Source organism: Quercus lobata, chromosome 11 (assembly GCF_001633185.2).
Source record: "Quercus lobata isolate SW786 chromosome 11, ValleyOak3.0 Primary Assembly, whole genome shotgun sequence".
NCBI classification, from domain to species: Eukaryota; Viridiplantae; Streptophyta; class Magnoliopsida; order Fagales; family Fagaceae; genus Quercus; species Quercus lobata.
In genome coordinates, this window is record NC_044914.1 from 48,187,362 (window position 1) to 48,205,154 (window position 17,793).

At 31.0% G+C, this 17,793-nt stretch overlaps 1 protein-coding gene across 1 annotated transcript; it reads right to left on the reverse strand.

Moving 5' to 3' along the window:
- Positions 1-1,772: 1,772 nt before the first annotated feature.
- On the reverse strand, positions 1,773-16,922 carry LOC115969403 (wall-associated receptor kinase-like 3). Its single transcript, XM_031089031.1, has 3 exons — positions 15,964-16,922; positions 3,950-4,081; positions 1,773-3,186 (listed from the first exon to the last, which is right to left on the reverse strand). The coding sequence occupies exons 1-3, from the start codon at positions 16,826-16,828 to the stop codon at positions 1,994-1,996; spliced, it is 2,190 nt and encodes a 729-aa protein (XP_030944891.1). The 5' UTR covers positions 16,829-16,922; the 3' UTR covers positions 1,773-1,993.
- Positions 16,923-17,793: the final 871 nt, after the last annotated feature.

The following is a 17,793-nucleotide window of genomic DNA, read 5'->3' on the forward strand; positions in this document are numbered from 1 at the left end:
TACAATAACCGTGCTTATATGCACAGTTACTGTAGCAATTGTGCATAAATGCACAATTTTGCCCCAACTGTTGTGGGTGTTTTTTGAGCCAAAATGTGTAAAAAGACTACCTTTTTCTATTTTGCACAAGTTTACACAACCTGATGTAATTGCTCTAACAGTTCTCGAAACCCAAACTATCCATCGAGGCAAAACATTAAAAGATTCCAATAAATTAACTAAGTCCCAATAAAGTAGACGAATTTTTTATTGAAATGAACAAGCATTATGTGGTCCTTTGAAAGAGAATATAGATTCCATTAATATAACTCAATAATGTATAGTCACAACATGGTACTCCACAATAGTATCCCCAGATGTAAGATTGAAAAAATGTGTCTTTGCTTGCATAAATCCACGTGCAAACTGGAAAGCCCCAGTCCCACCTATAATTGGCATCATCACACAGATTGGATGAAACATTGTATTCCTGCCCAAAATAGTGAAACTACTAGTCTGCTACCATTGAATTTCCCAGTTGTGAAAACAAGGTTAACCTTGTTTTCACAACTAACCAATATAGACCTTGAACTCGACCCACATGCTAAGAGGTGGGTTCAGGCCCTTCTGTTAATGGGTCATCAAAATTAATGATTCAAAAATATTGACTAGTCCAAACAAGGTGGGTGATTTCTTAGTCTTTGATGCTTCAGCTTTTTCCCCTGCACTTGGGTTTTTTCCTTATAGTGTGTCAAGGAAGTAAAAGACAGTGGAGCCTAGAGACTCCCTTTGGCATGAGTTTCAACATTCTTCTCCCATAAGGTTATAACTATTTCAAATGTTTTTAACTTTCTCTCAGCATACATGTATACATAAATCAATCCTAAAATATCAAAATCAAATTGAGCTATTTACTCATAGTTCACACCCAGAAAAAATATGCACTATAACAAAAAAAAAAAAAAAAAAAAAAAAAAAAGAATAGTTGCAATTGAAACATTAAATACTATTGTTTATATGGCTCAGATCGACTTAAGATGACCGACATTTGGTCCAAGTGGCACCTTGAAAGGTACTAAATACGATCATCTCTAACTATATATATATATATACACACACTTAAGATGTGTGCTGTAAAATATACATTTATTTAAGGCTAAAAATCCTCAATTGTCAAACTAGTTCTTGAAGTTTAATTTTTAATAGTTTAGTATGTCACTTTGTTAAAATGAGTCAATCGAGTTCTTCCGCCCAAATCTATTAGCAAATGAAGCCATTTAAATATCATATATAATTTTTTTTTTAAATAATACTAATCAAACAACATGATCTACCAAATGACACATCTAATGTATTCAGCCCAAAAAAAAAAATGACTTTTAGTCTTTTATAAGTGATTGACTTGTTTCAATTAAAAAATAAAAATAAAAAATAAAAATAAAAAAAGGAAGAAGAGGGAAATCCCACAACTAATTCAAGAAATTTTCAATTCCTAGTGTGCTTGAATGATTCTTTTTCTCTCGGAATTTTGTTTCCCAAGAGGAACACAAAAAATGAATTGGCAATTTAAGACTGTTCAATCAATGGAAAGTGCAACAATGGAAACTTCCAATTTCAAGAAAATGCAATTGTGCAATGGGTGCTCGAACAACAAGGAGAGGCCTTGGACATGTATGGTATATAGGATCGACCATATCATGACTATTGTAACTCTCTTAGACACATAGGACACAATTGACACCAATAATTTAAATGGCAAATCATTTGATCCATATAATACTAATGAATTCCTATAATACCAAAATGCAAACTTTTGCTATATTGTACAACCAAAAGAGTGTAAGGTTAGTCCACCTTAAGAACTAATTCCATGAAATGAGTTTTATAATACAAAACAAAACAAAAAAACAAAAACAAAAACAAATACAAAAAAAGAAGCTAAAAATATAGCATTACAGGATGAAACTAAATAAATACTGCAACAAAAGCTTTTACTTCAGCCTAATTAAAAAGATTACATTGGGCGGGCGCCTGAAGATGAGGCTACACCACTATTCACATGTGACATTGTTGATGTAGAAACAGCATCCCATTGCTCATGCATCTCAGTTATGACATATTCAAGCTCTTCGTAGTTTTGTTGAACGTTAGGAGTTTTTTGCAATGTTTGGACTGCCTCCAATTGCATTGTAACTTCCTTCATTGTAGGTCGTTTCTTCCCATTCAAGTCCAAGCACATTATTGCAAGATTTGCAACTGCTATGATTTCTTCTTGTTTAGCGTCCTTCATAACTCTAGCATCAATAATATCAAACAATTTGTTCTCCTCCATTGAATGAATGAAATAAGTGGCTAAACTTCTGCATTCTTTTGTCCTTGTAGAAGAAATCGCTTTTTCTCCGGTTAAGAGCTCAACAAGGACAACACCAAAACTATAAACATCACTCTTTTCTGTAAACTGACTTGATTGGAAATACTCTGGGTCCAAATATCCATAAGTGCCTTGTACTGTTGTGGTTAGGTGAGTTTGATCAATAGCAATGGATCTCGAAGTCCCAAAATCTGCTACTTTTGCTCTATACTTATCATCTAAGAGAATGTTTGTAGTCTTAATGTCTCGGTGGTAAATGGGTGTAGAAGCTGCTGAGTGTAAGTAGAAAAGAGCTCCTGCAACTTCTGTAGCAATTCGTAAGCGCATATCCCATGTTGCTGGAAACTCCTCATTTTGGTTATGGAGATATTGGGATAGAGTTCCATTAGGAATGAATTCATAAACTAACAGAGGAACTTCTATCTCCAAACAACAACCAAGTAGTTTAACCACATTCCTATGGTTAATTTGTGAAAGAATGACAACTTCATTAACAAATTCTTCGAGTTTTCCTTCATCAATTACCTTGGACTTTTTTACTGCAACAATTTTCCCATCTATCAACATACCTTTATAAACAGTGCCTTGTCCTCCTTGCCCAAGAATTCTATTCACATTAAAATTGTCAGTGGCCTTTTCCAAATCCTTTGAATTAAACAATTTGATCATTTTCTCAACAGTCACGTCACTTGAAGACAATTGTTGTTGTAATAATAAACCACCATTTCGTTTGAAGAACTTCTCCTTGAGCTTAATATCTTTCCTCTTTTTTACCACTTTGTATGACCACCATCCACCAACAAACAGAAATAATAGCCCAATGCCTATGCTAATACCTGGTTAATACAATGAAATGAGGAAGATTACTCCCGGTAAAACTTATAATAGTTTTGAATAAAATAGATACAACTTCTTCAAACGCCAAAATGCTAGACAAACAATCCCATGACAAAAGTATGTTCACTTACATTGACAAGTAGTAATCAAAGAGAATGATACACTAAAAGTGGGTTGTAGATGGAGGATAAAAGATAACAGAAAAGAAGTTTAGCAAAAAAAAAAAAAGGATAATAGAAAAGAACAAGCTTTAAGTTCTAAGGGGTCCAATATACCTCAAGAGCAAAGACCAATCGAAAGCTTATAATAGTTTTGAATAAAATAGAGACAACTTCGTTGAATGCCAAAAGGCTGGAATTACCATTCTATGATAAAAGTATGTTAACTTACATTGACAAGTAGCAATTTAAGAGAATAATAATCTAAAATTCTTGGAAAATTTGTTGAACATTCATATAAATTCTTTTGAGTTTGCTTGTGGGTCATCTTCATAATTCCATTTGTTAGTAACCAATTGGTTTATGGATGGAATAAATAGAAAATGTTTAAAAATTGACTTGATTCAAGGGAGTCACCCCCTAAAGAAGCATTAAATACATAAAAAGATTAAGAGACAAAATGGAAATAGTAAGCAACAATTAGGTTATTCTTCATTCAAATATTATCCTTATGCCTTTACCATATAGAGTTCCGAACTCACCTTCCTATTTCAGGTAAATCTTTTTTCAATTATTGTATATCTCAAAGGGTAAAAGGACATACCTATTATGATAATTTTGTTGCGAGACTTGTGGTCAAAATCTGGAAGACAATCAAAACCCCCAAGAATATTTACACAGCGATATTGAAGATCCAAAAATCTACATGATTCGGGATCTGCGCATTCGTCAATATCTGACATAGTGGCATGTAATAACAAACACAACATTAGAACAAATGTTCAAAAATATCAACAATAAAACATGACAATGCAACATTGACATTCATCCAAAAAGTCATTTCTGTTGTATAATACTACTAGTCAGTAGTCACTAAACAGTCTGACGTCTAAAAAATATTCAACAAAATATGGTTTTTTTTTTCTATTTCTTTTTATGTTATTATTTTTATAAATGTGAAATTTATTAATTATTAGTAAACATTTATTATGATTATATTAATATATGATAGGTCAAGAATGTATTGACCCCTTGTGATAAATTAACCAATTAGTTAGTCAAGTGAATTAATTAAGTTAATTAACATGCAATACGCGTGATAACATAAACAAATCACCAACTAAGTTAATATGCAGTGAAAAATAAAGTTAATACGGTGATTTGTTTGCGAATTGGGAAAACCTCCAAGGCAAAAACCGTACCGGGTGATTTAAGTTCACCACTTCCAAGAATCAATTATTATCACAACAAACGGTTACAAATAAAAGAATATCAATACCTTATACCAACCTATAGTTGAACCCTTACCCCAATACCTAATTGAACTTGTTCTATAATAATCTCTCCTTTCAATGCATAGCTCCTAATACGTGACTAACCGATTGATGCACGAATCCAAATACGTGACTAACCACCAACTTGAGAAGGATATTGGCTGCAAAGTTCTTCAGTTCATCAACACGATAAAGATCACAAAACTCCTTGGTTACAAAACTCTATGGTGTACAAACACAACAGCTTCTTGAAGAGGAAGATGAACTAGGGCATATGTCTCCAGTCACAATATGCTTGTGAAAAACTTTTGCATTTAGTTCCATTCGCTGTGATGACCCTCAAAATAATCTTTATATATGTTTAAGGTTGTGAGAAAAAAAAGCCTAAACATGTATACATGGATTGGTATGAAATCAGATCTGAAAAACTGATTTTTGTAAATCTCGACAAATAGGTTATCTATCGAGTAGCTGTCGAGTATTGGGTAAAAGTTGCCTTTCAAATCTCCATAGATGTTATCTGTTGAGAAAACTGTCAAGTTTTAAAATCTAGCACTTTTTTACTTGTTTCTTAGACAGACTTGCATGGCTTTGATACTTGAATTTAAATTATGGCTCCTTAAAGTATTAAACACATCCTAAATCTACCCAATTACAAGTAAAGTGCGTTTTGTCAAAGGATTAGCCAATTTTATATTGATATGTGTTCCTAACATGATTGACATATATCCTAACAATATATACAATTATTTATTCTATCATCTATATCTATCTATCCCCACACACACACACACACACACACACACACACACACATGTATATATACAATTTGGATCCTCAAATTGGAGGATGCATGCAATGAAGACACGTGTCTCTTTCTCAAAGCATACGACGACACATGTCATTTCTTCTAAATCTATATATTTATAATATATATTATAAAAGTTGGATCTCCATACTAGAGAATGCACATTATAGTGACATGTGTCCCTTTCTCAAAGCATAGTATGATAGCACATGTCATCTAGATTCACAAAGAGAATGATTATTCATCTGCTACTAAATCATTTCATTTTCTCTAAATTAATTTATTTAGGTGATGGCCCTTAAAGCCATTTTAGTTCATATTTGTTGTGATTAATTAATATTTTACAAAATCATAATTCTATTCATATTGAAGACAATAAATATCACCGTATATAAAATGTTTCCTTTTCATTTTCGTATGGATATATATTTTTTGCTTTAAGCCCACATGAATTACTATCTATTCACCCAAAAACGTTTTCAATTAACCACTGCACACCCTTGGTGCGATGGTCACTCTACAAGCATAAGTGTTTGTGGGCATGTGGGGGGCAAGAGTCGAGGTTCAAGTCTCTAGGAGGGAGTTTCACACATATATACACTTAGATTAAGTTAGAGTAGAATTCTATCTTATATAAAAAATAAAAAAAAAGGTTTTCAATTAAGGAAAAAAATTATAAATAAATCTAAATTATGTTATAAACTCTTTTTTTAGAAAAAAGTAATAAATGTGTTCATTCAAAAGGATAATGATTTGCTAGAAGACCATTTTTGCAAAAAGCTAATATTAGTATAAATTAATTAAACTGATTCCTCTTCTTCCGATTCTCAAAAAAGAAAAAAGAAAAAAAGAAAGATTCCTCCTCTTCCGGTTTTTTTTTTTTTTTTTTTTTTTAAATCCCCTTTACACCCTTACATTTTAATTTTATTAATAAGAACAATTTTTAAAAAGACAATATAACTATTTTAAATGGCTCATCAACAATTTTGGAAAAGAGAATATCATTATTTAAATGACTCATCCTCTACTACCTCTTTAAATATTTTTAATTATTACCTTTTAATGAGAACAATTATGAAAAAGAGCAAACTATTATTCACTTACCATATTTAAAATTTCACTAATAACATATTATTTCTTTGGTATAACGTTTTTTAAGGGGATAATGGAAGGACTCAAATATTTTCTATATAACATTTGTTTTGCACATAGTAGAGGGTTGCATGGCAAAACAATTTCAGACATTTCATGAAGCCATGGTAAGCTACCTATGGACATTTGTTGAGAGAAGAATGCACGTACAGGCACTTGTAGTTCTCGCAATTGGAAAGGAGAATTGCGACACACTATGCTTTCTGTATTGTTTCTAAGACAGTTTGGATAAGGGAAGTCTCACCAATTCCAGGTGATACTTGGTAATTGTTTTTACCTAATTATGCAATAAAATTCTATTTTTGCCATTAAAACCAAAAAAAAAAAAAAGTTTTTCTTTTTTCTTTTCTTTTCTTTTTTTACTTTAACTTTTAATTTTATGAATGCATCCTCTTTGAAATTGTCTGTTTAATTTGTAGTATAGGTTTTTTCATATTAATATAACATTATAATATATTTTAAGGTATTTTTATTCCTTTAAGGGAATTTCTATGCAATTGATTTGATTTCTTTTTGTTGTATGTGATTTTGCCTAATATGTTTTGCTCTGGTGTTCTATGTTAGTTTTTCTCAAAAAAAAAAAAAAAAAAGTTCTATGTTAATTATATTTTGTTCTATTTTCTCAATGAATGACCATCTATATGTCAAATTTGTTTGTACTTTACTATTTTATATAGAGTATCACATTTGTTTTTGTATTATACCTATTACTTCTCAAAATGTCTTTAGTCACATATTTTTATAAATTTACAAATATATGTAACTCATGCAAGCAATGAAAAATGAATATAAAAATATGTTTTGAGTATAAATCTAATTATAAATTTCACAATGAAAAAAAAAATTCTCAACCTTAAAAATTTTAGGTAGTCCAAGTTAAAAAAAAAAAACTATCAACAAACATTGAAATATGTATTGAGCTTAAATCTAATTATAAATCTCATGACGTAGACAATTTATTTATTTTAATTTAAATTACTAATTGGTTATTAATTCATAGTTATATAACAATAATAGAATGTGTTTTTTTTTTTTTTTTTTATGGGAATAATTGAATATGTGTTTGTTCATCTATTTGGGAAATCTTTACAATAATACTACGTTTATTACATTAAGAATTTTGGTATTGATCTTAGTAATTTTGAAAAAAGTCTATGGTTGCAATATTTATAAATTTTCAAATAGATGAAACCATGAAAAGCACAAGCACGAATATATAACTAGTATAATATAAATGTTAGATCCTCAAATTGGACGATTGGCACATCTCTTTCTCAAAGCACACAACGATAACACGTCATTCCTTTTAAATTTTTTTTTTTTTTCCTTAAAGTTGGATCCTCAAATTGGAGGATGCATGTAGAGATGACACGTGTCTTTTTCTCAAAGCATACAACAATGACACATGTCATTTCTTCTAATTTAAAATTTTTTTAAATGAAATAAATTTATTTTTTTGATTATGACATGACTTTTGAGACACTTTAATTCATATATTTGTTGTGGTCATTTATGTCAATTTCAAAAGATTTATGTCTTATTTTTCATTTTTTTTAATAATGTAAAATGACTAATACTATTCCTCTTTAAAAATTGACTTTTGCACTACCCTTTGATTTGAATTATTGTCATTTAGGATTATTTAAATTTTTTTTATGCCTTTTTTTTTCTTTAAAAAGAATCTGATAAGGTTTTAAGGTGTTTTTATGGCATTTTTCCACAATTATGGCACCTACCCAAAAAAAAAAACCAAGAATATCCCAAAATTTGGGTCAAAAAAAGAATATCCCAAAATTTACTTTTCACTTAAAAATACCAAAAAATAGTTACTTGGCATTATAAATTTATAGTACAAGAAACAATTGAAAAGAGTAGTAAAAAAATAGGATTATTTAAAGTTTTGTTATGCCCCCTTTTTCTATAAAAAGAATCCGTTAAGGTTTTTTTTTTAAGGCATTTTTTTTCCCACAATTATGGCTCCTACAAAAAAACCAAGAATATCCCAAAAATTACTTTTAAAATAAAAACTACCAAAAAAAGTTACTCGGCATTATGAATTTATAGTATAAAGAACAATTGAAAAGAGTAGTAAAAAATTAATAATAATTGAAATGATAAGAACCAAGAATATCCCCAAATTTACTTTTAAAATAAAAACTAACCAAAAATAGTTACTCAACATCTATATATTTGTAGGAATATTAGGCTCAGGAGTTCATTACCTATTTGTATATTGGGCCTATAGCCTAAGCCGAGGACGAGGGTTTGTCCAAGGAGAAGGAAGCTTTGTCAGAAGATATTGTGTTAGTAAATAAAGAAGTTAGTTTTGGTCATAATAGGTCAACAGGATGGACCAAGAATAAACGTCTCCTTGACTTGCCAAGGCCGAGGTCCGAAGAGGTAATCTGTCAACCAAGGTAACATTCCAGGAAGTTCTGTTGGTATAGATAAGCAACACAGAGGCATCAAACAGAGATGAGTCCTAAAATATTTAAGGAGAAAGTTGCTAACTCCGCATTAAATGCACTGCAACTAACTCCTTGGCCGCATTAATGTGGAGGTGATATTTGAATAGTAGATTTCAGCCTTACAGCTAATACATGAAGACTTATGGAAGGTGCTGATGGGACAAGTATCAATGCCAACGATCTATCATGCACGTAGAGCGAAAAGGATGATAGGAAGGAGTATAAGAGAAGGAGGAAGAAACGAAAGAGGGGGATCGAAAATTAGAAAAGAAACACTGTAGCAATTTAGAACCAGACTTGTGACCACATTTAAGAGCATTATATAAGAACCAGTCTCCTTGGACTTTGCCGAGGACATTTTTTCTTCAGTTTAAACTTGTCTATTTTCACTCTTTTGTCACCAGCCTACTTTACTTGTTGTTTGATTAACTAAAGCTCAGTTTTTTAACCCGTTTTCTAGAAATTCATTATTTTGGGTTTTTTGGGCCTAAGTCCATTCATACTTTGGGCTGTTTTTTAACCCATTCTCTACAAATTCATTATTTTAGGTTTTTTAGGCCTAAGTCCATTCATACTTTGGGCTAGGAATTCAAATCTGGTTCTTACAATATTTATTATACAAAGAACAATTGAAAAGAGTGGTGTAAAAAAAAAAAAAAAATTTTGAATGCAAATTGGACTCCTCAAATCTATTATATGTTAAGAAATTATTCCTATATTGAAATTAATTTTCTTTGTTTGCTCTTATAGGTGCACTAACCCACTAACTAATCCTTAAATTACCCCAATCATTATTCTATCCATTTTTCAGTTACAATGGTATATATCTTAGCATTTAACATATGAAAGACTCCCAACGGATATAAAACCTAAGACCCATCTAAACATGTTTCTAATATAACTGACATTATTAAATTCCTGTGAGTTGCTAATATAACTGGAGCATCTCCCAAGTATAAATAGAGAATTTTCTTATGCTGATAGAACACAAAGGTGGAGAAGAATAAAACTACACAAAAAATATTGGTTACTAAGAATTTATATCAATCTTCCATAGGTAAAAATATTCCTTTTTTTTTTTAATTTCTTATTTTAAACTCAATTTCATTTGCTATTAAGAAGTTTTTAACAATCTTCTTAAGGTAAGCGATTATTTGATTTTTGAATTATTGATACAATTTTACAGATCCAAAGAGCATGTTCATTGTTTGAAGATAGATTCACAAAGCTCAGCTATACGGTCTTATTACCTTATACCAAGACAAGCACTCCTTTCTGTTTTATATTTCTGATTTACAGGTACAACTATTTCAATTATATTTTTTTATTATTCTTAACTAAATTTCATTATCTATTAAGAAGTTTAACAATCTTCTTAAGCTAATCGATTATATTATTTTTGAATAATTTATGCAATTTTACAGATCCAAAGAGCATGTCCATCGTTTGAAGATAAATTCACACAGCTATATGATTTTATTATCTTGTACCAAGATAAGCACTCCTTTTTGTTTTATATTTCTGATTTACAAATAAGTGTCAATATCTACTACTACTATTATTATTATTATGGTGGTGGTAGAAATCTCCTACTTCCTACTTCCTACCCGAACCAAGGATGTCAATACCGTACCAGAGGCCGTACCGGTTTGGCCACCGGTACGGTATATTTCGGATACCGGCCAATACCGGTGTACCGTTTCGGGTTTACCACTATTTTTTATATTTAATATAAATATATATATATATATATATTAGTTGTATATCCATTAGTAAAGGCCCATATAATTTGTTTATAATATTTAAAATTATCAACTCATATCTTATTTATTAATTTAAGCTCTAGCTAAAATGTTAATTCATTATACTAGTAATATATAATATAAAGTATTCTCGGCAAAAAAAAATATATATCTATATATATATAATATAATATTTATAATAGAATTGATATTTTTTTTTTTTTTTTAGAATCTAATAGAATTGATATTGATACTTATAAATAAAATAAAATAAATTGATATTGATGTATTAAAATACTAAAATAAGCCTCTAATGAGTAGTCTTGATCATTGTACTTGTAGTGTTCTGATGTGTGGCAGAGCACACATAAATAGTTATAATGTTATATTAAAAAAAAAAAAAAAAAAAGGGTAGAGTTTGAATTTTTGACTGATGTTCACGTGAGTTGTAAGTGGCTTGTCACTTATCAAAAGCACACAAAACAACAAAAAGTTAAAAGATTAAAATAAAAGGAAACATAAAAGGTAGAATAAGATGAAGAACGTCTGTATAAGCCTCTGAGCAGACGAAGAAGAAGAAGAAGCAGCAGCAGCAGTAGCAGAAGCTGAAGAGAAGATCGCCAAATGGGTTGCTACAGGCAACGTGGTGGCGACAACGGCACCGTGTTAATGACGGCAGTGACCCAAGAGTAAGAGCAAGTTAGTAAGTTACTGAGAAAGGAGAGAGATTATTAGATCTAAAATTTTTTTGTTTGTTATTTCGGTCCGGTATGAAGTTTTCGGCCGAAATCCGGTTTGCTTCCCGGTATGACCGGAACGACCCGGTATAGCCGGTATTTAAACCGGTACGAAACAAACACATTTCTGTACCGTTTCAGGCGCCGGTGCGAAATATTCCGGCCATACCGGCCGGTACGGTACGAGATTAACATCCTTGACCCGAACACCTCTCTTGCAATTTACAAATGCCAACTATATTCTTGCATTAAATAAAACCAACTAAAGGTATATATATTTATTATAAACCAACAAGTAATTAATGCATTTTATGGTCCTTTAAGAATTAATATTCTCTGGGTTTTTATTTTTTTTATTTTTTTAAATAATAAGATAAATAATACTCATTACCTTACTAGAATGTAGCAAAAATATAACAAAAGATTCCCTTGATTGACCACTTGATTTTAATAGTAGTAATATCTCTAATGGAATAAATTCTAATATTAAAACCCATAATGATATGTAACATACATTATTTATATATAATTAAGCATTACAATAGTGGTTGAATAAGAGATCTAAGGTTTAAAAAGAGCGGAATTATAGGTTGAAGCTCTCTTAAAAATAGCATTACAAATATATATATATATTTTTTAAAAGGTTGCATACGTTTAGTGTCTCTAGAAGAAGAACCAGACTCACCCAAATTCTTTTTTCAAGATTATCACTCATTTTAAAAATATAGCAAAAGATTCCATTGAATATCACAATAATATAAAAGAAAGTTAGGATCTTAAAAAATATTATTATATTTATAATTACATGCACTTGGAGGACTACATGCGCACTGAGCAATATCCAGTGATCCTTTTGACTCCCACCCAATATTATAATATCATGTATGAAATCAATCCCAACCAACCCATCCTAATTAAATAAAAAATTAAAATATGCCATCAATACATTCAAAATATGATGGAAGAAAATAAAAATAAAATTGATTTAAACCATTAAAATTGCATTTAATTAAAATGAAACTATCATGTCGCTAAACATATTTTATGGTTGAAGAGTTTATAAATACTTACACTCAACATAAAACTTCAATTCAAGCCTAATTATTCCAATCAAACACAATATCTTGTGGGGTGTGAGAGGTAAGGGATAGAGTTCAAGTTTCTAGGAGGGAGCTTCACATACATATATACTTAGATTAGATTAGAGTAGAATTTCTATTTTGTATATATTAAAAAAAAAAAAAAACTATATCTTTTTAGAACATATGAGTGGAAGAACTATCGGACAAATTCACATAATCTTCAAATGCAATAAATAATTTCATGAAAAATGCAAGATGCATTATGATATTTACAACTTATATTCAAAAAATAATAATAAAATATTCATAATCAGTTTCACCTAAAAATTAAAATAAACCAACACAAAATAATAATTAAAAACTTCTCTCTATAATAATAAAAATTATTTTAATTTGTTATATTTACGAGCTTATAAACTTTATAAAAATAAAATAAAAAACCAAAGAAAAATAAAACTGTGCGAAGCACTGGTTAATAACTAGTTTTTTTTTTTTTTTTTAATGTGACAAGTTCTATAGAGAGTATAAATATAGGAGATTTTATAGGGAATTTACACATTAATTTAATGATCTATGTATGACATAAAAGTAATTAGAAAAAGCAAAAAACAAAATATATTAGTCAACTATATAAATATATTAGATATTTTTAGTAAAAATTTATGGGGGGAATTATCTAAATTTATGTCCAAAATTTTCTTTTATACCAAAAATACAAGAGGGTGGGAGGATTTTTGAAAATTCAAACTAGCCCTCCCACCCCTCCCTCCACCCCTGTTGTCAACAATGAGGGGATTTCAAAGGTAGAAACCTTCAGGCCTAAAGGACATGATAGTAAGGAAAGCACAAGGTTGGAAAGATTTGTTGATTCTGAAAGCGGATGAGAAACCTCGATAAAGAAAGTAGCATAAGCCATACCTACCTATATTATGAGCTATTTTAAATTATTTTAAGCAATGTGTGATGAAATTAATTCTGCTATTGCAAGGATCATAGTATACACTTGCTAAAGCTATATAGACTATATTAGGATAAGAAAGCGGGAGGCATAGGTTTCAAAAACCTTAATGCTTAATGCCTTGAATCTAGCAATGTTTGCCAAACAAGATGGAGGGTCATTAAGGACACCCACATACTAATGTACCAACTATATAGAGCCAGATACTTCTTATCATGCTCAATTTGGGAAGCTAAGCCTCAAATTAATCCATCCTATATTTGATGAATATCTGACTTCCTGTGAAAAATAGTGATGCAAATTTTAATAGTAGAGTATTAAACGCTATTTCATGCCTACGAAAGCAAATTTGGTGCATAAAACCATCATCGACATTCCAGGAGCTTGATTGACATGGAACCAGCGAAACCAAGTTCGGTTGCACCAACCTAGCCTACAGTCCCTATCAGATTGCCTCTGTGGCGAAAGATCGACTTGTAGAATTTCTGGCTGTACAGACCACCTCCTCGGCCTCATCCTCCTTTGACATGGGTTCAATGGAGACCTCCACCGTTGGGTGTGATAAAGAAATTTTGATGGGGCCATTCTCTCAAAAGGAGCACAAATCAGGGATTGGAGTGGTGCTTAGAGATAACCAAGGTTCGGTGTTGGCCTCTCTATCACGGCAACTATATAGTCCCCTAGAGATTAAAGCGATGGCAGCATCTTAGGCTCTTCAGTTTGCTTAGGATTTGGGGTTCACCCAGGTGGTTTTAGAGGGAGATTCTCGAGTACTAATGATAGCCTTATTCAACGATAGTACTTTCTTGTCCTCTAATGGTTTGCTGATTGATGATGTAAGGTATGTTGCTAGACTTTTTACTTAATTATGTTACTTTCAAGTTAAGAAAGAAGGTATAGAGGTTACTCATAATTTAGTTCAATATATTTTATGTATTTTGGATTTCATAGTATGGATGGAGGATGTTCCACTCCATTTTCTTTTTGTTTTTCAAACTAAATTTTTTGGTGTATATATATATATATATATATATACAGAAATTATACTCAAGTCTAATCTAAGTATATATATGTGTAAGCTCCCTTTTAAAGACTTGAACTCCGACCCCAACTCCTACATCTCACATTTTTTTTTTTTTTTTAATGAAATGCATTATGTTTTCCCTAAAAAATAAAAGTTTTAAATTCAATTTTGAATGATGTGTATAACGAAGAAATTAGGAGAATATCAACTGTCGTTGTGGCAGGCAAGCATTTAGTTAGCCATTTTAGCAACTTTCGGCATTAAAAAAATGATAGTAATTAAAGACCATACTAAAATGAAAACTTATTGAAGGAATCAAGTTAAAGTGCAAAATATACCACCTTAATTTTTAGGTCTTTTTGATTTTGTCTCTTAAAGTTTTAAAATTTTGATCCACTCCCCTAACGTTAGAGTGTCACTTTGATTGACACCCCCTTTGTTGAAATTCATGATTATGTGTCTGTTAGGTGACATCTCAAATTTTCACTTATATTAGTTAATCCAATCAAATATTGTTATGTCATTTCTAAAAAAAAAAAAAAATTGTTATGTCAATTAATTATGCCACATCACTTAAATAATATTAGAAACCTTGTAAAAATTAAAATAATGGTCTAACTGCATAAATCTTCTTCAGGGGTTGAACTACGAAAAATAAATTTATATGACATTTAACTACAAAATATGGACGAAAAAAATGCTAATATAGATAGAATAAAAACTATAGGAAGTAAATTTAAGCTACTCCAAACTTTAGAAATAAAAATTTAAATTCGAAAAATTTAAGGTGTAAATAAAAATTAAATTCTAAAAATATAAAATGTAAAATCAAACACTCAAACTTTATTAATGTAATTTGCAATTTAACCTATTTTAAAATTTAATTTACTTGCAATAGTCAAATGCACATTGTTCTCATTCACGAGAAGGTTTACTTAAGTTGAAAGTTCACGAGGAAATTGAGAGGGGAAAAAGGGCTAAGACTCGAGAGGATATAAGACATGTTCGTTAGTCCACTTTCTATATAATAATAATAATAATAATTTGATAAGCTTAAAAAAAGGAAGAGAAGTAGAAGAAATAAATGTACTTGGCCAAACTCTTTTTTTTTTTTTTTTTCTCTAAGATTATCGAACATAATTTTTGACAAATGATGTACCAGAATAAAGTTTTTTTTTTAACACAATATATGTCACACACGCCCTAGTTGTAACACAAAAATATATCTACAAACTTTGTCGTACCAAAAATGAAATTTTGTGACAACATCAAAATTAATTAATTTAATCATTTTTATTGGTCTATGAAAATGAAACACACATTTAATTTATTTATTATTAATAAATAGAATCAATAGAGTGCGAGAAGTTTACCTTGACATCCATTAACAAGATAGGGATTTCCTTCAAAGCCGAAGTCGCAAGTACATGTAAAAGTCGCACTCATATTACCCAATAACGAAGAAGAACCATTTGCAAGCTGACAGGTTGAGTAAGATGACTTACTTTTCATTACAAGAGAAGATAAGGATTCATTTATTTCCCAATTTAATACCACAGGAACTTGAGACATTGTTTTGACTTCAAAGTGGTTTGTTAAATTTTCCTCGAACCACTTCTGATCTACTAAGGAGCCATAATTGCAATCTTTGGCACCTGTAAAATTTCCATACTTTCCCGTTATATCTGCGGTAAACACATCGAGATCTGAAGGGATTGTGCTTTTGCAGCAGTCGATGCCATTGCAACTGCTGCTGTTTGTCGGTATGGTGTCTTTCACATCACAAACGGACATGCACCCAGCAATTGTGCCAACACTGGATCGAAAAAGAGCCAAGTTGCCACAACCCATGGCAATGAATATGTTTCTCGATTTTGAGAAATAAAAGGGACTTGATGCTAAGCTCACATTTTCTGCGCTCCGAGTCGCATTCTTAGTCTCATTCATAGGACACCACCATGACATAGGATAGTTGACGCGAAGTGTGCCTTCTAATGAAATGTCCAGCACCTCCAGATCTAATCTTCTCAAGAAAGGCTTGGGAGAGCCAAGAGTGTGGTTGCAACCTATCGCAAACCAATCGTCAATGTAGCAGCCAGGTTCAATTCCAAAAGGGTATGGAATTGTAACGTTCCCACAAAATGCTACTCCACTACATGAACTGTTTGCCAAACCCACTGCTTTCATAAATACATTCATTGACCACAATAAAAACACCATTCCCACCGTCATACCCATATCTCTGTGTGTGTGTGTGTCTCTCTCTCTGATGATGATGAGGAGTCTCAGTGTGAAACAGCAAGGCCAAGCCCTGACTTCTTATGATAAGCCAAAAAAAAAAATATATATATATATATATATATATTCTAGAAATTTCTATGGAAATTGCACAGAAGACCAAAGTCAACAAAAGGGTCCGTTTGGATTGAGCTTATTGTTGCTGAAACTGAAAACTGAAAACTGAAAACTGAAAACACTGTAGCAAAATAATTTTTAAATGTGTAAATAGTGTCGTGGGACCCATGAATAATGCATGAACAGTGCGTAAACAGTGCGTGAATAGTATTTTTTGTCCCCTGTACAGTGCTTTTACTGTTCACGTGCAGAGGAAAAAAAAAAAGGTAGGAAAACGTAGAGCTGAAACGCAAGTTTCAGCTTTACCCAAACGGGCACAATAGAGCTTATTTTTGCTGAAACTGAAAACTGAAACTGAAAACACTGTAGCAAAATAATTTTTAAATGTGTGAATAGTATTGTGGGACCCGTTTTTAATAAAAAAGTTGCTGAAAAGTGGAATATGTGGGTCCGTGAACAGTGCATCTGTGCACTGTTCACAGTTGAATTGGTCATATTATGCGGCTGCCAAAAAAAAAAAAAAAAAAAAACAGAAAACGCAGACGCTGGAAAACTCTCAGCCCAAACGGGCACAAAATCTAGCACGTTTAAGGGCTACGTTTGCGTTTTCTTTTTCTTTTTCTTTTTCTCTTTTTTCTTTTTTTTTCTGCCGCAACTGTTGATCGGTCTTTTATAAACAGTATATAAATATATTGTTTACAAGTCTTACAAACTTCACTTTTTATCAACTTTTTCATTAAAAATAGGTCCTTTGACATTATTTACATATTTAAAAATTATTTTACTACAGTATTTTCAGTTTTCAATTTTTAATTTCAACTAAATAACTTCTATCCAAATAGAATCTT

Excerpts from the sequence above, each read along its gene's own strand:
- LOC115969403 (XM_031089031.1), bottom strand. The coding sequence starts at position 16,828 with ATGGGTATGACGGTGGGAATGGTGTTTTTATTGTGGTCAATGAATGTA. Across the intron at positions 4,082-15,963 it reads TCTTGTTAATGGATGTCAAG|ATATTGACGAATGCGCAGAT; the intron begins GTAAACTTCTCG and ends CCACTATGTCAG. Across the intron at positions 3,187-3,949 it reads CAACAAAATTATCATAATAG|GTATTAGCATAGGCATTGGG; the intron begins GTATGTCCTTTT and ends TGTATTAACCAG.